This window comes from Sarcophilus harrisii, chromosome 2 (genome assembly GCF_902635505.1).
Source record: "Sarcophilus harrisii chromosome 2, mSarHar1.11, whole genome shotgun sequence".
Lineage (NCBI taxonomy): Eukaryota > Metazoa > Chordata > Mammalia > Dasyuromorphia > Dasyuridae > Sarcophilus > Sarcophilus harrisii.
In genome coordinates this window covers 569,839,925-569,864,938 of record NC_045427.1, presented here as the reverse complement: position 1 = coordinate 569,864,938, position 25,014 = coordinate 569,839,925, and the positions used below count along the sequence as shown (strand labels likewise).

Sequence of the window (25,014 nt, the reverse complement as noted above, 5' to 3'; positions counted from 1 at the left end):
AAGTGTACAAAAAGAAATATTTTACAATACTTTCTGTTTCATCATCCAGAACATTAAAAAGATGTGTATTCGAGGGATAAAATTTAAATCATTCTCTTTCACTGGTTCATCAGGAACTCTTAAGTGAAGCTTTTTTTTTCTTTTTAAATGTCTGTGAGAACAGCCATGATAAGTGGGGACCACTGACCAGATTTGTGTTAAGGAGCCAGTGGTAACCCATCACCTATTTCTGAACCTTCAGTATCAACACAGTTGTTCCAGGATAAGCCAGTAGATTCAAAAAAGTTATTCAACACTTTGAAAACTTTAGCACCATATGTGTTTGTGTGTGTGGTCAAGCATTCTTCAAAAACAAACAAACAAAAAACCCAAAACACTTCAACCATTAATTAGTTGGTGCTGATGCTGGACAAATCTCAGCAAAACAGCAAATCCAGCTGTGTCCATAGATTTGTCCATTTGTAAAGTAAAAGGAGAACTCTTCAGATAATATATCTTAACTCAGTTTTTATGTTTTAACTAAATCTTTAATTCACAGATAATGTAGCTCGTACAACCAAAAGAGAATGAGGGTTAAAAAAAAAATGAATATCTTGGAACTATTGTGAAAATAGTTTTCTATCTCCTGCACATTTAAGGGATTCTTAGCCCAGACTTAGAGACCTGCTGATCTGGAATACTGAGACTTTGGGTTATTTGCCAGAGGTCACACATCTATTACAAGTGTCACTTCCCTAAATTGTCTCTCTAAGGAAGAATTAGCAATTAAAGTTTTCTCACACATTGCCTACCCAAAGAACTACCAACCTCAGGCTAAGAAAAGACCAATTACAATTCTTTTGGGACTTAACTTGCCACAATGAAGCTTATAAACATGATCCCAGCAGTATAAGGCATTTCACCACACCCAGGTAGAACCAGGACAAGGCATTCCAGCTGGTTTTAAAAATAAACTGTAACACTAAGGCCTTCTGTCACAGATAAACACTCACATGCCACAGGCAGCAGAATATTCCTGCTGTATTAAAATAAGCGTGCTCATAAAATATTACAAAGTGTCCTTGAAACAGTGCCCTGCCCTAGGCAACTGCTTACCTTGTCTATTGCTACCTTAGGACCTCTGCAATGGAAATGAAATTGGTGAACTTACAAGAGACTCTGAAACAAATGGACCTTGCTCCTTAGAAGTCATCAACTAGTGTGTGTGTGTGTGTGTGTGTGTGTGTGTGTGTGCTATTATTTCCTCCATACTCTAGGTGCAAGAGCACTTTATCCAGGGAAATTGCAAGATTCAAAGCTTCAAAGGGCTTCCAGGATTATCACTGATCTCAGAGAAATGAAATCATTTGCCCAAGAGCAGAGAGGTTAAAACGTATCTGAGGTGGGATCTGAATTCAGATCTTTTGATCCAAATCCTGTGGCTTTCCCATACTACTAAACAGTCCCCATAATGGACATGTAATAATGCTGACTGAAAATTGTTTTAAAATGTTTGATGACATGTTATGTCATAAATGTTAAATGACACACTATGTAAAAAGGTATAGGATTAAAAAAAAGACTTCTGGAGCCTGATGTGAGCTATTTTTTTTTAAAATGGGGAACATAAAGCATCAATTGGATGGAACTACAGAGGCCATTTAATCCTACCTTTTTATTTTTACAAATAAGGAAACTGAAGCTCAAAAATTAAAAGTATACCTTTTGAGGCCATATATGAACTCAGGTCCTCTGATTTCATATCTAGTTAGACTCAAAGGGCTCCAATATTTCAACACCATCAAAAATCCAATAATCTGATAAAGATTAGAAAAAATATAATTCTGGTGATCATTTCTATTTTCATTGTCCTATTATTTCTGTTATGTCTGACTCCTTGTGCCCTCATTTAGAGTTTTTTTGGCAAAGATACTAGAGTGGTTTGCCATTTTCTTCTCCACTTCATTTTACAGATGAGGAAACTGAGGCAAACTGGGTAAAGTGATTTATTCAGGGTCACATAGCTATTAAGTATCTGAGGTTGGATTTGAACTCAGAAAGATGAGACTTCCTGACTCCATGTCTGGCCCTCTCTCCAACGTGCTACCTACCTGCTTTTTTTAATCTATACTCAGTAAGATTTCTTATAGCTGACTTTATCAGTATATAAGCCTTATGTAGATCGAGATCTTGTTTTATCTACCTCAGAGGTTGTTGTAAAGAAAATACTTTTTCAACATTTTAAAATAAGAGCTATCCTTATTTAAAAGGATCATAGAATTACAGCTAGAATTATTATTCTTGGTCATCTAGAGCTCAGCTTCTTGAACTATGTCAAGACCCCATATGGGGTCTTGTAACTGAATTTGGGATTCCTGAAATTAATTATTATTTATTATCAGTCAATGTTTGATTTCTATACCTACATACCCAGGCTCATGTAAAAATTTCTTGGGTAAAAATGGTTCATGAGTGGAAAACGCTTAAGAAGTCCTGATCTAGAGAAACCCCTTTTTATAAAGGAAACTGAGGTTTTCCAAGATCACACAGGTAGACTTGAGCCAGAGCTCTGGAACTCTCTGTGTACTGTATTACCCATCATAGGTTCTCCATGGTGTTTCATGTTTAATAAATGTTTGTTGGATTGGACTAAGATGTGTTTAGGCACATGGGATTAAAAAAATCAATTTTTTTTTTACCCTTAATGAAGGTGAGGCAATGAACAAGTTCCAAGACCAAGAATACAGGTTCAAGAAATCCAGTGGCTTTAAAGTATAAACTCTGAGGAAAATAAACAAAAAAACAGTCAGGATTTGCCACAGGAAGGAAAAGGAAGCCAAAGGTTCCCAGAACAATTGAATGGATGACTTCTACTATAAACTACTCCTACCCAGGGAGAAGATTCTTAGATTTCTATTCTGACTCTGGCTTCTTTGGGAGGTGTTTATGCTCAGTAAAAGGAGGCATCTGGGCCGTGTGTACCTTACCCTACCTACAAGTTCCATGGAACTCTTGGGGATTGACTCACCGATAAAATCCTGCAATCTACCAGGAGTTTCCTTCTAGAAGGAAGGCTCCTGAATTTTCAAAGAAAAACCTGGATTCTTGGGCAAAATAGTCTAATAGAAGTTAGTGAAGAAAAAGATCAGAAGAGACTGTAGCTGTCTTTCTATTAGGAAAGTGGATCAAAATTTGTATTGGCCTGGCATGAACTTTGAGAATCCAGTTTAGATTCCATAAAACCAGGAGGTAATGTGATACAGTATACAAATACCAAAAAAAAAAATAGTACTTGCCCTGTCTACCTCATTGGGTGATTTCAGGGTTCAAATAAGATAATGTACATAAAAATGCTTTTATGTATGAATCAGTAATTAATTTTAATGAATAACTACCGTTTAAGAAATAATTAATAAATTAAAAGGGGATTGGTTGTATTTGGATACAAAAGACCTGGGTTTAAGGCTTGGGTCTCTAAATTACTAGCTGAATGACTCTGGACATATGCCATCACTTCCAAGCCTCAGTTTCCCTTTTGGTAAAACAGATACTTGTCATAATTACATAAAAATCATATGTAATGATGATCAGCTACATAAAATTAAGTTATTGTTTAGATGAGACATGCTCCAACATTTCTAGATTTATGATTTCATCTGTGTGGGACTCCACTCATATAGATTTCAGTCGTATCTTATTCCAATTCCACCTTGCTTCATATTGTGGGAAAGGAGAACCTTCTGATGATAAAGCTTTTCTGAACATGATATCTATGAACGCACAGCCATCAGTAGTGCCCATGCTTGAACCTCTGTAGGCTGGAAGAATCTACCAAAATTTGTATTGGCCTGGTATGGACTTTGAGAACCCAGTTTAGATTCTATAAAACTAGGAAGCAGTGTGGTACAGTGGGCAAAACCAGGTTTTTAAGTTAAAGGATTTGACCTCAGGTAAAATGTTTAACATTGTTTTCAGGGCAGCAGTGGATAGATCGTCAACCAGCAGAAGTCAGAAGTTCAAATACTACCTCAGACACTTAGCACTTACTAGCTGTGTGACCCCAATTACCTTACCAAAAAACAAAACAAACCCCCAAACCCTGCTTTCCTGTTCTGTAAAATGAGGCAGTTGGGCTGGATGACTTCTCAAAGACCTACTCAAGTCTATGACCCTAAAAAAAGAAAACTAGTTGTAAAAACCACCAACAATTTCCTTTTTGCAATGTCTTATTTCCAAATCAAGGACTTCCTCAATTCCTTAATAAATCCTTTCCCCCCATCAATTAAATTGAATGCAAAACAGATTATTTTTAGTGAGTTCCTTGAGTTTCCATACTAGGAAGGGGAAAAAAAAGAAGCAAAGCTAGAAGAGCAGGGGTAGTTTCTAACAAAAATTAATGTGTATTCTTTCGCTTTGTCCTGCCTATGACTATTCAAGCAGATTAGAGCAAACCAGTGTTTGTTTCACTTTTGACAGCATTTTATAAAATAATTTTGTATAAAAAAGGTACACAAATTTCCCAAAGGGAGAGGTGGGGGAGTAATTTTGGATCCACTGTGGGTCCTATGTTCTCAAACATGCCAAAGTCACTGTGGGGTGAGTTCCAAGTTATGTAGCCTTGGGAAAAGCACTTTACCCCAAGAGAAAATAGATTAATGGAAAAAACCAATAGCTTTGGAGTTAGAAGCCCAGGACGGATGCTGACTCTGCCACCTATGTGACCTTGGGCACAATACTTAAGCTCCTGTGTAAATGGAGATGTTAAGCCTCTCTCGTGCTTCTCATTCTGCCCATTTCTTCTCCATCTCCTGTGATAAATCAACATTATCTAACTCCTTTATGTTTTCATTCTCAATCTTTAGTTTCCCAAATCTTGGTGGATCTTATGTCTGTGATGTCCCTCCCTTCTATCCCCTAGCTCAGGCCCTGGTCATCTCTAACCATAACTATGTCAAAGTCTCATAACCTATTATCTCTTCCTTCTCCAATTCATCCTTCCACTCAGCTGCCAAAATGCCTAACTGCCCACACCATATATATGCAAACACTCACACACACATATACACGTTATGTACATATAAATACATATGTGTATATAAATATACATACATGTGTGTACATCTTTCTCTCTCTCACCCCCTTCCTGGATCACTGCCTTGTGATGGAAGGAAAATATGGTGGAAATATGTTATGATGAAATATGTTATTTAAGTGAACAGTTCAAAGTGGAGAATTCTGATAAAAAAAGTAACCGTTAGAGAAAGAGATGGCAAACCCCCAAGATTTTTGCCATGGACAGTATTAAAAAACTAAAAGATATGGTCCAGAGTCACAAAGAGTCAGACACCATGTGTATACATCTAAGTGCATCTGCAGGTACAGCATGCATGCATACAAAGGAAGCATGGTACATTAGATCAAGCCTCACAAACAGGAAGACCTGTTTTAAGTACTATTTCTGATCTATACATGCTATGTGATCACAGGGAAGGGACTAAACCTCTCATGTACTAAGCTACTTTCTTAAAACTAAATTTCAGAGAAGATGCCAGCTGCATTTAGAGTCTCCTTATTCAGGAATTCCCTATGCAGACGAAATCTCTGGTCTAGAAATACCTGCCCCTACATTCCCCTTGTCCCTGCCAGTCAGTTAAGTTCCTTGAGAGAGGAGACTATTGTGTGTGTGTGTGTGTGTGTGTGTGTGTGTGTGTGTATGTGTGTGTGTGTGTGTGTGTGTGTTTGCATATACATTCTCTGTATTCACATAACTCTGTGCCTGGCCTAGAAAAAGCAGCAGATTTTCAATATTTGTTGACTGTTTAAAATCAAAGGATTTAGAGCTGCAAGGGTTCTCAGAGACTATGTAGTTCAACCCCCTCATTTTACAGATGAGATATTGAGGGCCAAGGAACGGGCCTAGTGATTTGGCCAAAGTCACACCTAAACTAAATGATAGATTGCTGTTCTTTCAGTTTCTAGTCATATGTGACTCTTTTTATGATCCCATTTGAAATTCTCTTTGCAGAAATAAGGCAGTAGTTCGCCATTTCCTTCTGCAGCTCCATTTACAGAAGGGGAACTGAGGCAAGAGGGTTAATTAAGTGTTTTGCTCAGGGTCACACAGCTAGTTTGAGCTCAGGGCTTCCAGACTGCAGGCCAGGTACCTTATCCACTGTACTACGTAGGTGCCCCTTCCTGGCAATATTAATTCCTAAATCCAACATATTGTCCATGTCTAAAATTTAACTCTAAAAATCCTATGGTCTTTTGAGTGTCAGCTTCCTCAGCTGTAAGACAAAGATTCTAAATCTATAAAGGCTGAATGGAAATTGACTTAAGGCGAATCAATTTCTTGGGCTTGAATTTCCTCATTCTAAGAAATAAGGAATTTGGACTACGGGGTGTCCCAGCTTCTTCCTAGTTCTGAATCTATCATTAACATCCCTTCCCGTTCCGAGGTTCTAAGATCTCTCGCTCTCTTCCTACCCCCACTAACTAAATCTCCTTCCCAAGCCCTAACCCTAAATTCCCAAGCCTGTCACCAGTTAGAATCCTGCTTCTGACCCTTAGGATTCGCGTGTCCAATCACTTAATCTTTGGTAATATTCCCATTCCTTAGCTGTAAAACGAAGATAATGATAGCACCAATCTCCCAGAGTTGCTGTGAGGCTGTAATAATATGTGGAAAGTGCTTTCTCTGCAAGTCTTAAAATCTTGCGGTAAATGGCAGCGATGATTATATTTTAAAATTGATCAGAAATGTATTAAGATCTATCTCCCAGCAAGGAGGGTCGCAAAATCAATTCCATAACAGTCCATATCCTCCAGGGATTAACAAATATCCCACTGGCGATCAACTAGCATTAACTCTTATCGGACAAGACTAACTCTCCTTTCAGCCAAAGACCGGGACAGTCTCAGAAAAGGGAAAGAAGGCTAGGAAGGAGAAGAACAGGCGTCCGCTAAGATAGAAGGGGGTAGCGGAGTACAGACAGACGAGTGGCCCAGGACTGGAGAAGTCAGCGAGGGTGCGGGGTCCGACAGGCAGCAAGCCCAGAGAGAAGAGAAAGTCGGGGGCGCGGCCGGCATTACCGTGTCCTCGGTGGATCCCGGAGGAGGCGGAGGGAGTCGCGGCCACTAGATCCCTCTCCGCTGCCACGGGTTATATTGCGCCCGAGGCGCGAAAGCGAAAATGGATAGAGGGGCGGGGAGATGGAGCCCCGCTCTCCGAGGGCGCTCGGGGCCAGTTCCTTCTGTGCCTGGCCCGGGGTCGGGGACGAAAAGGCGGAGCGAGCGGGCCGCTGGTCTCCAAGTTTGCTGAGCTCTGAACGCCGCCTACATCCCGTGCGCGCGGGGAGGGAGTTTTTCCGGATCCTGGGCCCAGCTCACTGGGCGGAGTCAGTCCGATTTCTTTGCTTTGCGATTACCCAGGTTTTCCCCCTGCTTCTCGGGATTCCCAGAAGAGGCGAAGCTCTGCGTCCCAATCCCTGGATTTTCCACCTTTGAATTCTAGAGCTTGGATCGCTGAACCACTAAGAAAAAAACCAAGACCTACTTAGTTGATCATCGCACATTCTTACTGTTATTGTGTACACTGTATTCCTGGTTCTGCTTGTTTTGCTCAGCATCCGTTTGTTTAAATCTTTCCAGGCCTTTCTAAAATCAGATTGTTATTCCGCTTTTTTTTTTTTTTTTTTAATAAAATAGAACAATAATATTCTATTACCTTCATGTACCACACCTCGTCCGGCCATTCCCCAATCGGTGGCCATATACTCAGTTTCCAATTCTTCGCTATCACAAAAAGAGCTGCTGCAAACATTTTTGCATACGTAGGACCTTTTCCTTTCTTTATCATTTCCTTGGAATACAGACCCTGTAGTGGCTCTGCTGGGTCAAAGGATATGCACAGTTTTATAGTCCTGCGGGCATAACTCCAAATTACTCACCAGAATGATTGGATCATTTCACAACTCTACCAACAATACATCAGTATCCCAGTTTTCTTACGTCTGCTCCAACATTTGTCATGATCTTTTCCTGTTATTTTAGCCAGTCGGAGAGATGTGAGATGGTACCTCAGTTGTTTTAATTGAATTTCTCTAATCAATAATGATTTAGAGCATTTTTTCATGTAACTAGATAGCTTTAATTTCATCATCTGAAAATTGTCTGTTCATATCCTTTGACTATCAATTGGGGAATGGTTTATATTCTTATAAATTTGACACAGTTCTTTATATTTTTTAGACATGAGACCTTTATCAGAAACACTGGCTGTAAAAAAAAGATTCTCAGATTTTTACTTTTTTTTAAATGTTGTTTCTGTTGGTTTTGTTTGTGTAAAACCTTTTTAATTTCATGTAATCAAAATTGTCCATTTTGCCTTTCATAATGTTCTCTAGTTCTTCTTTGGTCATAGATTCCTCCCTTCTCCAAAGATCTGATAGGTAAATTATCCCTTGTTCTCCTAATTTGTTTATGGTATCCTCCTTTATGCCTAGATCTGATTTTTGATCTGATTTTGGTATGGGTGTGAGATGTAGGTCTATGTCCAGTTTCTGACATAATTGTTTTTCAGCAGTTTTTGTCAAATATAGAGTTCTTATCACAAAAGCTGGAGTTTGGGGGGATTTATCAAAGAGGCAGCTAGGTGGTGCAATGAATAGAGCACCAGCTCTGAAGTAAGGAGGACCTGAGTTCAAAGGCAAGTCACTTAATCTCAATTGCCTCAGCTAAAAAATTAAAAGATTATTATAGGTTTATAGGTTTAGATTATTATGTTGAGCATATCTAATCTATTCCACTGATCCACAACTCTGTTTCTTAGCTTGTATCAAATGGGTTTGATGACTGCTGCTTTGTTTGTTTGTTTGTTTGTTTTTTTAATAGCCTTTTATTTACAGGTTATATGTATGGGTAACTTTACAGCATTAACAATTGCCAAACCTCTTGTTCCAATTTTTCACCTCTTACCCCCAACCCCTTCCCCCAGATGGCAGGATGACCAGTAGATGTTAAATATATTAAAATATAAATTAGATACACAATAAGTATACATGACCAAACCATTATTTTGCTGTACAAAAAGAATCAGACTCTGAAATATTGTACAATTAGCTTGTGAAGGAAATCAAAAATGCAGGTGGGCATAAATATAGGGATTGGGAATTCAATGTAATGGTTTTTAGTCGATGACTGCTGCTTTGTAATGTAGTTTTATGTTTGATACTGCTAAGCCACTGTCTTTTGTAATTTTTTTCATTAATTCCTTGATATTCTTGACCTTTTATTCTTACAGATGAACTTTGTTATTATTTTTTCTAGTTCTGTAAAATAACTTTTTGGCAGTTTGATTGGTATGACACTGAAAAAGTAGATCAATTTAGGCAGAATTGCCATTTTTATTATATTAGCTCAGTCTACCCATGAACAATTGATATTTTTTCCAATTGTTTAGATTTGACTTTATTTGTGTGAGAAGTATTTTGTAGTTGTGTTCATATAGTTCTTGGGTTTGTCTTGGCAAGTAGACCTCCAAGTATTTTATTTTGTCTACAGTATAATTTTAAATGGAATTTCTCTTCCTGATGGACTCTGTTGGTAACATATAGAAAAGCTAATGATTTATGTGGGTTTATTTTATATCCTGCAACTTTGCTAAAGCTATGAGTTGTTTCCAATAGGTTTTTGGATGATTTTTTTAGGATTCTCTAACTATATCATCATGCCATTTGTAAAGAGTAATAGTTTTATTTCCTTATTTCCTCTTCTAATTCCCTTATTATGAATTCCTTTAATTTCTTTTTCTTTTCTTATCGCTAAAGCCAAGATTTCTAGTACAATGTTGAATAATAGTGGTGATAATGGGCATCCTTTCATTTTATTGGAATCTTTTTTTGGGAATTCATCCATGTTCTCTCCATATTATCATATGATTTTTTTTGGTTTTGTTATTAATATAGTTGATTATGGAAAATAGTTTTCCTGATATTGAACCAGCTCTGCATTTCTTGTATAAATCCTACTTGGTCATAATGTACTATCCTATTGATAAGCTGTTGTAATTCCTTTGCTAATAGCTTATTTAAAATTTTTGCATCAATATTCATTAGAGAGATTAGTCTATAATTTTTTTCTGTTTTGATATCAGTACCTGATTTAGGTATCAGTACTATTTTTGGGTCATAGAAGGAATTTGGCAGGATCCTTTACCTGTTTTCCCAAATAGTTTACATAGTATTGAAATTAATTGTTCTTTAAATGTTTGGCAGAATTTACTTGCAAATCCAACTGGCCTTGGTGATTTTTTCTTAGGGACTTCATTTATGGCTTGTTCAATTTCTCTTTTCTAAAATGGGACTATAAGTAATTTATTTCCTCTTCTGTTAATCTGGGCAATTTATATTTTTTGTAAATATTCATCCAATTTGATTAGATTGTCAGACTTGCTGGCATACAGTTGGGCAGAATAGCTCCTAATTATTGTTTCAATTTCTTTTTATTAGTGGTAAGTTCACCCTTTTCATTTTTGATGTTGATAATTAGGGTTTTTCCCTTTCCTTTTTCTAATCAAATTAATCAGAGGTTATCTATTTTGTTGGTTTTTTCATAAAACCAATTCCTAGTATTATAAATTAGTGCAATAGTTTCTTAGTTTTCTTAGTTTTAATTTTATTAATCTCTCCTTTGAGTTTCAGAATTTCTAATTTGATATTTTATTGGGAGTTTTAATTTATTCTTTTTCTAGCTTTTTTAGTTGTGTGCCCAATTCATTGATATCCTCTTTCTGTATTTTATTCATTTAACTATTTAGAGATATAAAATTTCCCCTAAGAACTGCTTTGGTTGCATCCCATAGTTTTGGGTATGTTTTTTCTTTATTGTCATTGTCTTGGATGAAATTATTGATTGTTTCTGTGATTTATTGTTTGATCCACTCTTTTGAGATTAGATTTATCTGACTCTGAGAGGGGAAGGTTGAGACCCTCCACTAATATAATTTTGCTGTCTATTTCTTCTTGTAAATGGCTTACTACCTTCTCTAAAAATTTAGATGTTCTACCACTTGGTGCATATATTGTTAGTAGTACTTCATTGTTTATGGTACCTTTTAACAAGATGTAGTTTCCTTATCTCTTTTAATTAGATTTATTTTTACTTTTGCTTTATCTGAGATCAGAATTGCTATCCCTGATTTTTTATGCTTCAGGTGAAGTGTAATAAATTCTGCTCCAGCCTTTTACCTTTACTCTGTCTGTATCTCTCTGTTTCAAATGTCTTTCTTGTAAACAGCATATTATAGGATTCTGTTTTTTAATCTACTCTATTTTTTTTCTGTTTTATGGAAGAGTTCATTCCATTCACATTCACAGTTATGATTACCAGTTCTGTATTTCCTTCCATCTTTTTTCTCCCCTGTATATATTTTTGATCTCTTTCACCCTATCCCTCCTTAGTAGTATTTTGTTTTTAATTCATTCTACTCTATCTTCTCTACCTTCTACCACTCTTTCCCCTTTAATTATCCTTTTCTCATAGTGTTCATACCCTCCCTTCTATCCAGTTTCTCCTTTTTCTTTCCCTTTTCTCCTGCTTCTCTTCCTGCTCTCCCTCTCCCTTACCTCTTCCCTCCCTAAGACAGCAAGCAATCTAATATAGGTTATATATGTGCAGTTGTTTTAAACATATTTCCATATTTATCATGTTGTACAAGAGAAATCAGACCAAAAGGGAAAGAACCATGAGAAAGAAAAAGCAAACAAACAAACAAAAAAGTGAAAATACTATGCTTTGATCCACATTTAGTCTCCATAGTTCTCTTTCTGCTTGTGGATGGCATTTTCCATCCCAAGTCTATTGGAATTGTCTTGAATTACCACACTGCTGAGAAGAGTCTAGTTTATCACAGTTGATCATCATATAATCTTGCTGTTAGTGAGTACAATATTCTTTTAGTTTAGCTCACTTCATTCAGCATCAGTTCATGTAAGTCTTTTTAGGATTTTCTGAGATCAACCTGCTCATTATTTCTTATAGAACAATTATATTCCATTACATTCATGTACCTATTCATCCATTCCCCAATTGATGGGTATCCCCTCAGTTTCCAGTTCCTTGCCATTAAAAAAAGGCTGCTACAAATATTTTTGCACATGTGGGTCTACTTCCCTCTTTTATGATCTCTTTGGGATACAGACCCAGTAATGATACTGCTGGACCCAGTTTTACAGTCCTTTGAACATAGTTAGGAAATGTTTCTTGGACAATAAAAGCTTCCATTTTTTCTCCTCTTACTTTTCTTAACACCTTATAATCCAGCTTGACAATATTATTCCATCTAACTACTCTCTCTAAAATTACTAGTGATCTCCTGTTTGCCATATCCAATGTCATTTTCTCAATCTTCATTATCTTCAATTTCTCTGCAATCTTTGTTAATATTGATCATTCTCTCCTCCTTGTTACATACTCATTTTCTTTCTATGTGTCTGGGACATCACTCTCTTCTGGTTTTCCCTTTCCTTCTGTCTCCTTTGCTGGATCCACTTCCCAATCATGCCCTCTAACTATAGATGTCACACGGCATTCTGTTCTGGGTCCTCTTCTTCTCTTCCTTTATATACTACTTTAGCTGATAAATCTCATCAGCACCCATGGGTTTAATTATCACCGTGTCTCAAATGTTCTACTGATCTCTGATCTTGAATCTCCAACTGTTTTTCAGACATCTCCAATTGGATGTCCAGTAGATATCTTAAACTCAATTTGTTCAAAACATAATTCATTGTCTTTCTTTCTAAACCCTCCCCGCCCCATACCTTCCCTATAACTACAGAGGATAACATTATCCTCCCAATGCTGCACACTTGCAATCATGCTCACTGTTTTTCACCCCCATGTCCAATTTGTTGCCAGGGTCTACAGATTTTTATCTTTGTAACATCTCTTGATGTTACACTTTAAAACACTGACACTATTTTGGCACAGGTCCTCATTATTTCATGCTTCAATTATTGAAACAGTCTGCAGCTAGGTCTGCTTGTCTCAAGTTTTTCCCTACTTCAATCCTCCTTCATTCAGTTCTGAAACTAATCTTTCTAAAGCACAGGTATGACTGTATCTATGACTATTAACTCCATTGGCTCCTTATTACCTTCAGGATCAAATACAAAATCCTCTTTTTAGCAGGCAAATCCCTTTATATTCTAGCTCTTTTCTACTTTTTCAATCTTCTTATACTTACTCTGGCTCACGTATTTTTTGATCCATGGGCACCAACCTCCTTGATGTTCCACAATCAAGATATTCCATCTCTTGGCTTCAGCATTTTCTCTAACTGTCCCTTGTTACTGAAATGTTCTCTCTCTTCAATTTTATCTGTTGGTATCCTTGAAATTTTTTTAAGTTACAACTAAAATCCTCCTTCTCATAGGAAGACTTTTCCAGCCTCTTTTAATTCTAGTGCTTTCCCTCTGTTAATAATTTCTTATTTATCTTATTATCTAATATTATCTAATGTCTCCCCCATTAGAATCTTTCTTAAGGCAGAGATTATTTTTTAGGAACATGTTAGATACCCAACAATAACAAAAAGAGTGAGAATGTTATGTTGTGATCCACATTCAGTCCCCACAGTATCTCTCTGGGTTCAGATGGCTCTCTTCATCACAAGACCATTGGAACTGGCCTGAATCACCTCATTGTTGAAAAGAGTCACTTCCATCAGAATTGATCATCATATAACATTGATATTGCCATGTACAATGTTTTTCTGGTTCTGCTCATTTCAGTTAGCATCAATTCATGTAAATCTCTCCATGCTGCTCTAAAATTATCCTTCTGATTGTTTCTTATAGAACAACAATATTCCATAACATTCATATACCATAACTTATTCAGCTATTCTCCAACTGATGGGCATCCACTCAGTTTCCAATTTCTTGCCACTATGAAAAGGAGTGCCACAAACATTTTTGCACATGTGGGTCCCTTTCCTTCCTTTAAGATCTCTGGGATATAGGCCCAGTAGAAACACTGCTGGATTAAAGAGTATGCACATTCAAACTATATTATTAAACAATAATTATCAAACCTATTTTATTTTTTTAAAAAATATTAGTGGAATTGACTAGATAAGAAAGGATTAGAAGGAATTGAAGTCAGTGAGCCACTGTTCAATTAAAAGAAGAATATAAATTGTTTTGTGAACCTCTTATTTATTAAAAATCATTGGAAAACAAATCATTTTTGGCATAACTTAAATTTAGACCAACATCTTTTAAGATATAAGGTTAGAGTGGATTCATGAACTAAATATTAACACTCACATCATAAGAAATGAAAAATTAAAAAGGAACCAGAACCAGATCAAGTACTTTTCATTGGTATAACTAGAGAGGCAAGAATGAACGTAACAAGTTAAATTTCAGTTACATGGCAGTGAAAAGAGCTGTTGCATGAACAAAAATCAGGCAACCAAGTTAATAAAGGAAGTGGTGGATAAACAAAGAAAAAATATCTTTGTGTCAGGTTTTCCTGAGAAGGTTCTTATTGAAGAAATACAATAACAAAAGCCTGTCAAAAGATATGTACAAATGGTTCTCAAAAGAAAACTTCATGGTATTAATTATTTTAAAGATGATTGCAAACCAGGGGTGCATTTAAGAGAAATTCAAAACAATTTGTGGTTCTTTGCCTTATACCCAGAAAATTGACAGAAAAGACAAAAATATGGTAATAGTCAATGTTGATGCAGAAGGTGTGGCAAAATACTAGGTATACTAATGAAAAAAATTGGCATATTGGAGCTGGGAATTGGTCCAATCATTCTGCAAAGCTATTTGAAATTATACTAAGAAAATGACTAAAATATCCATTCACCTAGAGATCCCAAGTAAGTCAATGATACAAAATAATGTCTTAAAGAACCCAAAATATTTATAGCAACACTTTTTATAGTATCAAAGAATTGGGAAGAAAGTAAAAGCCCACCAATTGCAGAATGACTAAACAAAATTTGGTACACTATTGAACATTACAGTGCTGTTTAAAAAAAAGGATGAAAATAAAATAATGGGAAGTTAAATAAGCAGAACCAAGAAATCAATTTACACAGTGACTAATAATTTAAATAGAAAGAAAAACAGCAACAAAAATAAAAACTTAATATGGAAAAATTAAATGAACAAACACTCCTAAAGAGGAGTTGTAAAAGTACTTTTTTCCTAGAGATAGAAGACTATAGATGTGGAATGCTATATTTAAAGTTGAATCACATTGATATATTTTTTAGTTTTGACAATTTTTTTTATTTCTTCTAAAGAATGGCTTTCAGGGAGAGGATAGAGGAAAAGTGAAATAAAAAATATCAAGAATTTTTTAAAAGTAAATTGTAATTTAAATATGTTTTTACTCTAATAATGACATTAAGTCCATCTTAGGTCATGTCTCCAATTAATAAGAGGTTTTAAAAATAGAATTAGTGATGATTTAAAACAAATCTTTAATCGACTATGTTTATTTCAATTTAGTTCAATAAACATGTATAACAGGCTTCTTATGTTTAGGCACTCTGATGATTCTTAAGATTCCAAAGAGAAAACAAACAAACAAATGGAACAAAAACTCCAACAACAAACCCAAACTAAATCTGTCTTCAAGAAGCTTACATTCTAAACACAACAATTATGCTGGTTTTCATATTTCTGAAGGAGGGTGAATTTAAGACACAGAAACCCTGATGATACTTGGCATTTTATATAGTATGTTAAGGCTGACAAAGCACTTTGCATATCTTATCTCATTTGAGCCTCAACACAACCCTGTGAGATGCTAGAGCATCATAATCCCTATTTAATAGATGAAGAGCCAAAAGCTCAGAAAGGAAAATGACGGATTTATGAAGACACCAACAGTTGTCAGAAGTAGGATTCAAACTCACGATGTTAATTGTATCACTCTCTACAACTTCACCCCTACTCTATTCGACCTCCGTTATAGAGCAAAAATATTCAGTGATAAAGCCAGCATTCATGTGCCCTTTTAGCTTTGTGTTTCTGCCCCAGTGAGTTATTTACTATATCGGAAGTGTCCACTCTGGGAATAGATATAGGAGTAACTTTTCTTTCCTGATGGTCTTATGAAGATAGGGTGTTACCTCTTTAAAAGCTCTTTTCTTAGCTAATGATCACAGCTAGCATTAAACAATCAGGGGTGAATGCAGAATGGTCACCTCCCAGGATCTAGTCATCCAGACAGGCATGATGCCATTCGTGAGTTCACTTTTCTATTTAGAGAACCATGTCAGCTAGAAATGCCTCTACTATCCCTTCCCCCAGCATGCTTGTTGACAGAAGCGCCAAAATAGACCCTCTGAGTAAGTGGCAGCTTTATAAGCCTTCCAGCTGCTGATTTCACACCAGAAAGTCAAGAAAGCAAAGGAGGTAGTTGGATAGAGAAGGTTAACACAGACTGGTGACCACCAAGGACAACAAGGAGATTGAACAAGGGGTCTGGGTGTAGAGTGGAGTTGGATGTTTGAAGGAGCTATCCTTGGATTCCTCGCTTGTTACTTTGTTACGCTAAGATGAACGTTCAGGCTTGTTCTCGGTGTGGGTACGGGGTTTATCCTGCTGAAAAGATCAACTGTATAGATCAGGTTAGTAGATATATTTCTTTGGTCTTTGAGGAAAACTCGGGGCTGTGAAATTTATTTTTTTTTTCACCTGAGCAAAAACTCTTATGCATTTTGAAGCAGGTGGATATCCCCATCTTCTTCACTTGTGTTTGTTTCCAAGGGGGAAACATAATTTGTCTTTATCATCTTGAAAGAAAAGATGCTAATCTTTTAACTTAATTATGATAACTGTGTTTTTTAACCTTCTCTCTTACTCAAATTCCAGGATGACTGAAACTTAATAACTGTATCTTACTCTTGGTCATAGCTGAGTATTTGGAAATTATGGAATCTCCCTTTCTCTTTTCTGTATGGTTTCTCTAGACATGGCACAAAGCTTGTTTTCACTGTGAGGTCTGCAAGATGATGCTAAGTGTCAATAATTTTGTGAGTCACCAGAAGAAGCCTTATTGTTATGCGTAAGTTTGTGGCTTTCTCCTCTCTGCTCACCCCCTTCCTTTTTTAAACATCCTTTTGAATTTTTTTTTTTTTTGAGAATTGCTAAGAAATCACTTAAAGAAATGGTACCAGTTCTAAAGAAAAGCATAGTCTTTCAAAAAAATATTCTCCTAAATATAACCTGGAATACATGTCGGGATGTAGACTAAGTGTAACTTGCACTAAAGGAGAACCTGTGTTTAAATATTTGGGAAAACAAATTAACCAGATAAAGAGCAGCATCGCCCCTTAGCTTGGAAACTTATTTGTGTGACCTTGACCATATCATTTAATGTTCCTAGGTGTTGATTTTCTCATTTCAAATGAAAGGTTTGGACCAGATGATCAACATCTTAAGTCCCTTCTAATTATAAATGTGACTCTTAAGTCTGTGGAAATGTGACTCCTTAATCTGTAGAAATGGGCAAACTCATTTAATGGCCATAAAATATGAGGACTAGGGTTTTGGGAAAAAAAAAATTCCCTCCCCACCAAAGTTTTCATTTTGTAATGGCTATTCATTACTAAATAGAGTTTAAAAAAATAGGACATGTGAGAATGTAGTGCATAAAAAGTGCTGGACTTGGATTTGAGAGATCTGGGTTGGAATGCTACCCTGTCCAGTTCCTTATTGTTATTTCACTTTGGGCTTCAGTTTCCTCATCTATAAAATGGAGGAGTTGTGTGTATGAAATTATTCCTTTTGTACTTTCTATTTCAAAGTTTCTAAAATTCTAAAATCAAAGCCTAAATTAATAATTACATAATTATATATAAAATGTATAATATATAAAATACAATTAATTTAACTTCTAGATACTACATTTATCACCTCAGACAGGTACTGTATGTACATTTAGATTCTTCATGATCAAATAGTGTTGAGCCAAGGAAATTTGCTGAGAGATTAGGACTTTTCTAACTTTCTTTTGTATTTCTTTTGTGTTTTATAGACATAACCCCAAGAACAACACATTCACTAGTGTGTATAGGAGTCCATTAAATATAAATTTGAAAAAGCAGTCAGAAGTAGGTAGTGAGGTAAGTAATTTGATTCTTTGTTTAGAAATTATTGAAAAAAATTACCTTTGTATGTAAATAGATGCTGTGTTTGAGAACCTTTCTCTAGACTGGATCTCATATCTATTCTCCACACTAACATATTTGTATATTTCCTGAATCTATTTATTAGTATTTCTCTTTCCCCCAACTATTCAGTGTGCTTATCTAATGAGCAATAAAGAATACATATGGCTTAAGATTCTATACAACATAATTGATTTAATTAGTTTCATATTCATCTACCTAATTTGATAATGATCTTATTCAGTGTAGTGAGCATACTGGAGTGCTTAATAAATGGAATTGGTTATTGAATTGAACAAAGGACATATAGTTAGATTTTTCTTCTCATCAGTGAGATTGTGTATGTGTATAATGTGTGCATATGTATGTTTTTACTTGCATTTGGGGAGATCATTCAGATAATTTTAAATCTGTAATTCTCCAGCCTGAAAATTATTAGCTATGTTGAAGGTCTAACTCTGTATTCAGAACTCAAGTTAGAAAAGTTTGAGATCTTCCATCTCTGTTCCGTGGCTAGAATGATTTTTTTTCAGTCAATCAACAAACATCCATTAAGTACTTATTATGTACTCCAGGGTGACATGCTAGTAGACAATACTTATACCTGAGTGAATTAAAAAAAAAAAAACACTTAAAAAAAGCAGTTAATAACGGTGCTACAGAGTGGAGTGGAAATATTGGTTCCAGAGTTGATATCTTTTCATTATAATCCAAGATCTCTCATTAATGAGCTATGCAAACCTAGTTTAATTATTATGCCTTTCTCAGCATTGATTTCCCTATCTCTAACGAGAATATTGAACTTAGTGATCTCTGAAAGCCTTCACAATTCTTTATAGAAAATGTCCACAATTTGAGTACTTACTAGTGTGATTCTGGGAAAGTCTTTTTAATATTTTTGATCCTCAGTTTATTTGTAAAATGGAGTCAATTAATCAATAAACATTTATTAAATGCCTATTATGTAAGGCACTGTGCAAAGTTCTGGGGATAGAGAAAGAGTCAAAAGTCAGTCTCTGTCCTCAAGAAGCTTACAATCTAATGGAGGAGACCACATGCAAACAAATATATATGAAGCCAAGTGCATTCAATATATATAGGAAATAATTAACAGAAGGAAGGCATTAGAATGAAGAGTCTAGGATCAATAATAGTATCTCCCTCATGAGATTGTTGTGAGGATCAATTGAGATGTTCCATATAAAGTATTTTGAAAATCTTAAGGCACTTAGATATCATTATTCTAATTATTATTATAGCTAAAAAATAAAATTTATTTCCCCTTTTCCTAAATAATGAACTGTTGTTGTTCAGTTGTGTCTGTGTCTTCATGACCCTGTGGACCACACTGTCCATATGGTTTTCTTGTCAAAGCTTCTGGAAAGATTTGCCATTTCTTTCTCTAGTAGATGAAATTAAGGAGAGGTTAAGTGATTTGCTCAGGAATAAATAGCTAATGAGTGGTTGAGGCCAAATTTGAATTCAGATCTTCCTGACTCCAGGCTAAGTGCTTTACTCACTGAATCACTTAGCTGCTTTTAAATAACTTATTACTTGATGATATTTAACTGTTTTTCCTCCTACTTCCCAAACAGGGAAAATTGTGGGTAAAATAGAAAAATTGTAGAAAAGTAGAATATAGTGGGTAAGGGCTTGCTCTGGATTCCTTCCAGATATTACCTTGGGCCTTATTTAATTAACATGAATTCCACCTATTCTTTTTGTAAGTAGGGCATTATAGAAAGGTTACTACGATTTCCTGGTCTGCCCAACTGGAATAGCATAGCACCCTATTATAAAGTGTTTCAAAATAGTCTTATGAGTTATTCTGTGTCATTTATTTCTCAATTGAGGATTTTGACATTATAGAACATTTTACACAAAGGCTTATGAAAAAAAAATAGCCTTGCTATGTCTGAGATTTGACTGTTGATTTTTAAGCATAGCTACATAAGACAGAATTTGGAATAGTGATAGGATGCCCAAATATCTAGTTGAAAAAAATAAATCAATCTCCATGACATATAGTGCTTTACAATTTTTTAAAAGTTGGAGATGCATCTTTATAGTCAACATGCCATTTTTACCATTAATATTTTAAAATTTCAAAAATTTCATCTTTGTGCATTTTAGCATCTTTTTAATTTTTAATTTTTTTCTTATTATGAACTTAATCATCAAAAAACACAAAAATCCTAGTAATAAAGTTAGCTATAACATTTTGCAATGTATACTTTAAAAAAAATGAGAGATATATTTTTAAAGTCATCTTATTATTTTTTATCGTTCATATTTCCCAGGGTAGGGAAAAATGAGGTTAACAATATATTTGTTTCTTGCTCAATGGCATAGACAATTCAATTCTCCATCATGGTCTGCAAAAAAAATCATGCATTATTTGCTATATTCTAAAATTGGGATGGGTTCACTTTCTTTTAATGGTATATGACAGACTGTACTGGAATGGGACAGAAATTACTACAGATTCTATTTCTACTCACAGACTGCAATCTGAGAACCTCAGAAGAGGTTGGTGTAAACTAAACAATTGGCTGCTGAGATCACTTTCCCTCCTTTACTATGAGAAAAACAAATAAACACATTTCCAGCAAATCCGTTCCTTTAGAGTGTCTGAATATTTAGATTTTTCTGCACCTTGGGACAAAATATAGTCTAAGTTTTGAAAGATTTTGTTGATGTAAGAGAGTATTAGCAGTTGTGGGAAGGTTTGTCAATTCCTGTTATGATTGAAGCCAGGTTTATATTTTTTTTTTTTCTGTAATGGTGTTTAAAGTCATAGAATGTTAAAGGTGATAAAGACCTTATAAGTCATTCTGTAAAAATCCCCTCATTTTCTTTCTTTGTTTTATTTTTTAAATAAATATTTACAGGAAAAGAATTTTCTCCTTAAATCTAGTTGGTAGGTACAAGTATAGTTTCAAAACCATAATTTTTATTGACCTTTTAGTCTTTTAATCATTACATTAATTACATTACTCTCTTTCTTCCCAAAAAGCCATTCCTTATAACAAAGAATTAAAAAGAAAAACAGCAATTAAGTAAAACTAACTAGCCATTGAAAAAGTTTGAAATTGTATGCTCAGTTCTTCACTCATGATTTCACACCTCTGCAAAAAAGTGGAGGAAGTGACTTCTCATTTTTCTTCTTTGGGGCCAAGCTTAGTCATTATAATCCCACAGTATTAAGTTTTAAAAGTTTTATTGTAGGAGTTGTTATTTTTTTCATCTATACCATTGCAGAAATTGTGGGTATTGTTACCCTCGTTCTATATTCTTTATTTTGTATCAGTTAATGTAATTCTCCCTGCCCTTACTCTAAATTCATCATATTCACCCACAACTTGCTTAATTTTCTCTGATCAAGGGGCTAAGTTTACATTTTAAGAAGGATATTAAAATCTACTTTCCCCTTTGTGATTTAAGATGGGTCTTAATGAAATTGCCCCAATTTAGCATTTAGGAATATTTCTCCTTCCTTGAAATATCTTTAACACTAATGTTTTGTATTCTGCTAAAAAGTTTTTAGGATAAGACAGGTGAATTCTGTTGATAAATTTATATTATGTAAATGAACAGTGAAAAAATCTGCTCTGAACAGGACTAGAATTTATTTTATTCAAATTAATTCAAAATTAATGCTTTGGTCTCCGTAATCATGTGTTTTCAGATAGAGAATGCATATTAGTATCTTTCTGTCCTTCTAGGTCTTGAAAAATATTGGAACTCCTTAAAATAGTATCCTAATGGTATCAGAAGTAATACTAATCCCAATCCAGAAATTGGATGAATTTTTCTTAGATTATAATTTCACTTAGGATTCTTTTACACAAACAGTGCTCAAACAGTGTTGACTGGGAAGGTTCAGGATTTCTTTTTATTTCTTTTTTGTTATTATTTGGAGGTAACCCTGGGTTCTCAAAGGGCTTGGAATACAAATTCTGTCAAGTTCTACTTAAAGCCTTTCTAAGCAGAAAAAGTTTTAGATTCCACGTGCCTGCAGATGAGCCATATAATCTGAAGTTCATGGACTTGATTAGTTAAGTCTTAAGGGCACCAGAAAGCTGGTCACAAAGTGCTGAATTTTTCAAGATGAATTCATGAAAGTTGTCCCCTATGTTAAAGAGGACTTGTGAAGTTTATTTGTGATAAGGCAACCCAGCCAATGAAATTATGGATCCTAGAAATATTTCCTCTAAAGTAAAAGATATCATCATTTAAATGAAATCTAGCCCAGTCATTTACTTCTTGACGCCTTCCCAAATTCCAATAGCAGAAAGTGGTCTTATAAATCTCCTAATACTTTTTGCCCCTCTTCCCCCCCAGCCTGTACTTTATTTTAATCTGTATTATTTTATTTGCATTCTTCTTCTTACTACACTGGATCATGCCTTATTCATCTTTTTGTCTCCCCCAGAACCTAGAATGATATTTTGAATATAATACATGCTTAATGTTTGTGGAATGAATGTTCTTACTATGACTCTGTAACTTTGGCTATAAACTAATGAATTTTTGTCTTTCTCTTGGGAACTTTTCTGACAACAATTAGATTAAGTATGGAAAAGATGGAGAACAGTTTAAATCTGTTTTTCACTGGGACATGAAATCCAAAGATGAGACAGGAGCACATAAAATGCCAGAAATGGCCAATGAGGTAAGATAATAGAGATGAGAGAGCTTGGAAAGAGATATGCTATTAAATGCTAGTTTTTTAAAAAAAATATTTAATTAAATTAATTTTTGTTGCAGATTTTGAACTGTTTCTCTCCCTTCTTATCTCACTTTAGAGAAGGTGTGCATTTCACACACAAATGCACATATACACATGGGTACAGGCAAAAGCATACTATGCATACTTCTATTTAACAGTTTTTTTTTTCTTGTGGAGATGAATACCATCTTCCTTCATAGGTCCTTTGTAGTGGATTTGAATATTTATTATACTCAGAATAACTTAGTTGTGCACAATTTTTAAAAACAATATTGCTGTTAGCGTATACAATGTTTTCTTGGTTCTGCTTATTGCACATTAGTATTTCATGCAATTCTTTCCAGGCTTTTCTAAAATCAATCTCCTCTTTATTTCTTAAAGCACAACATTATTCCACCACAATCATTTACCATACTTTGTTTAGCATTTCCCAACTTACAGGCATTCTCTAAATTTCTAATTCTTTGCTACAACAAAGAGAACAGCTATAAATATTTCAGAATATATAAGGTTTTTTCCCTTTTTACATTGATCACCTTGGTAAACCTAATAGAGGAATACCTGGGTCAAAGGGTATATACACAGTTTTGTATCTCTTTATACCTACTATAAAATTTTCTCTCAATTTTCTGCTTTTCTAATCTTGGCTACATTGGTTTTATTTGTATGATAATCAAAATTATACATTTTATATCTCACAATATTCTGTATTTTGTGTTTATTCATAAATTCTTCACCTGTACATAGGTCTATTAGGTAATATGTTCTAGGTTCTTCTAATTTTCTTATAGCTACCTTTATATCTAGGTCATATATCCCTTTTGACCATATCTTAGTAAATGGTCTATATAACAAAATATTGGTCTACACTCAATTTCTGCCAGACTTCTTTCTATTTATATACATGTCATATATATTTATATATATATATATAAAACCAAATAGTGAATTCTTATCCCCAAAGCTTAAAACTTCACATTTGTCAAATACAAGGTTACTATAATCATTTATTACTGTATACTATATATCTACTCTGTTCTACTGATCTACCTTTCTATTTCTTAACCAGTCCCAGATAATTTTGCTAATTACTACTGTCTTATAATATAGTTTGAGATCTGGTACTGCTAAATTTTCTTTTTTTTCTTTAATTTCTTTGATATTCTTGACCCATAGTTCTTCCAAGTGAATTTCATTATTATTTTTTCCAGCTCAATAAAATAATTTTTGGTAGCTTAATTAGGGTGGCATTGCATAAATAGCTTAATATAAGCATAATTGTCATTTTTTATTACTGGCTCTGGTCACTTATGAACAATTAACATTTTATCCAATTATTTAAATCTGATCTTATTTATATAAAAAGTGTCTTGTAATTATGTTTATGTAGTTCCTGGGTTTGTCTTAACAGGCATACTTCCAGATATTTTATATTGTCTATAGTTATTTTAATTGGAGTATATTTCACTATCACTTCTTGCAGCGTTTTGTTGGTGATATGTAAAAATGCTGATGATTTATATGGGCTTATAGTCAGATTTTAGTTATCATTATAGCAGTTTGCTTTTTTTTAAAAAATGTATCCACTGCCATGGCAATAATATCAATCATTGTTGCAGAATCCCTCACATGAAAATAGCGCTAATTATTATCTCTTCATTAAGGAATTTCACATTGAAAAGAGAACTATGAATTTAGTAATATTTTTAAAAAACAACTATCTACAATTGAAAAAAATCTATCTTTTTACTCCTTTTGTATCCTTTACACTTAATACAATGCCTGGTAGGCAGTAGGCACTTAATGAATGTTTATTGATTAGACTGTGTGAGATTTTGTTTAGCAAATCTATAGAACATGTGCTTGTTTATGTATAGATTTCCTTGAAAAAACTTCAATCTCCATTATGGAAATTCCTTCCACTATGGCATGTGATATATTGGCAACTCATCTATAACAACCAGTCAGCTAATGTGTATCAGAGACAGAACTCGATCTTGCTGCCTTCTGTGTCAGCTCACCAGCTGCCATACCATGGCCTCTCACATCCATGTATTGACAAAATGAACAAGTGAGCCAGTTAAGTAGAAAGAGGAAAAAA

General features: G+C 34.7%; 2 protein-coding genes across 3 annotated transcripts in view; one reads left to right on the top strand and one right to left on the bottom strand.

Moving 5' to 3' along the window:
- CASP7 (caspase 7) overlaps nt 1-7,733 on the bottom strand; it is a 55,507-nt gene extending 47,774 nt beyond the window's left edge. Inside the window, exons 1-3 of the mRNA XM_031949359.1 lie at nt 7,706-7,733; nt 7,072-7,363; nt 2,679-2,760 (exon numbers count right to left, since the gene is read on the bottom strand). Coding sequence (XP_031805219.1) covers nt 2,679-2,760; nt 7,072-7,363; nt 7,706-7,733 — 402 coding nt within the window. The remainder of the gene's footprint in view (nt 1-2,678; nt 2,761-7,071; nt 7,364-7,705) is intronic.
- An 8,609-nt stretch (nt 7,734-16,342) lies between these two features.
- Nucleotides 16,343-25,014, top strand: part of NRAP (nebulin related anchoring protein) — an 81,740-nt gene continuing 73,068 nt past the window's right edge. For both annotated transcript variants that reach the window (XM_031955871.1, XM_012540998.3), the window contains exons 1-4: nt 16,343-16,639; nt 16,982-17,076; nt 18,049-18,136; nt 22,752-22,856. In XM_031955871.1, the coding sequence (XP_031811731.1) occupies nt 16,568-16,639; nt 16,982-17,076; nt 18,049-18,136; nt 22,752-22,856 (360 nt within the window). In that variant the 5' untranslated portion in view covers nt 16,343-16,567. The remainder of the gene's footprint in view (nt 16,640-16,981; nt 17,077-18,048; nt 18,137-22,751; nt 22,857-25,014) is intronic.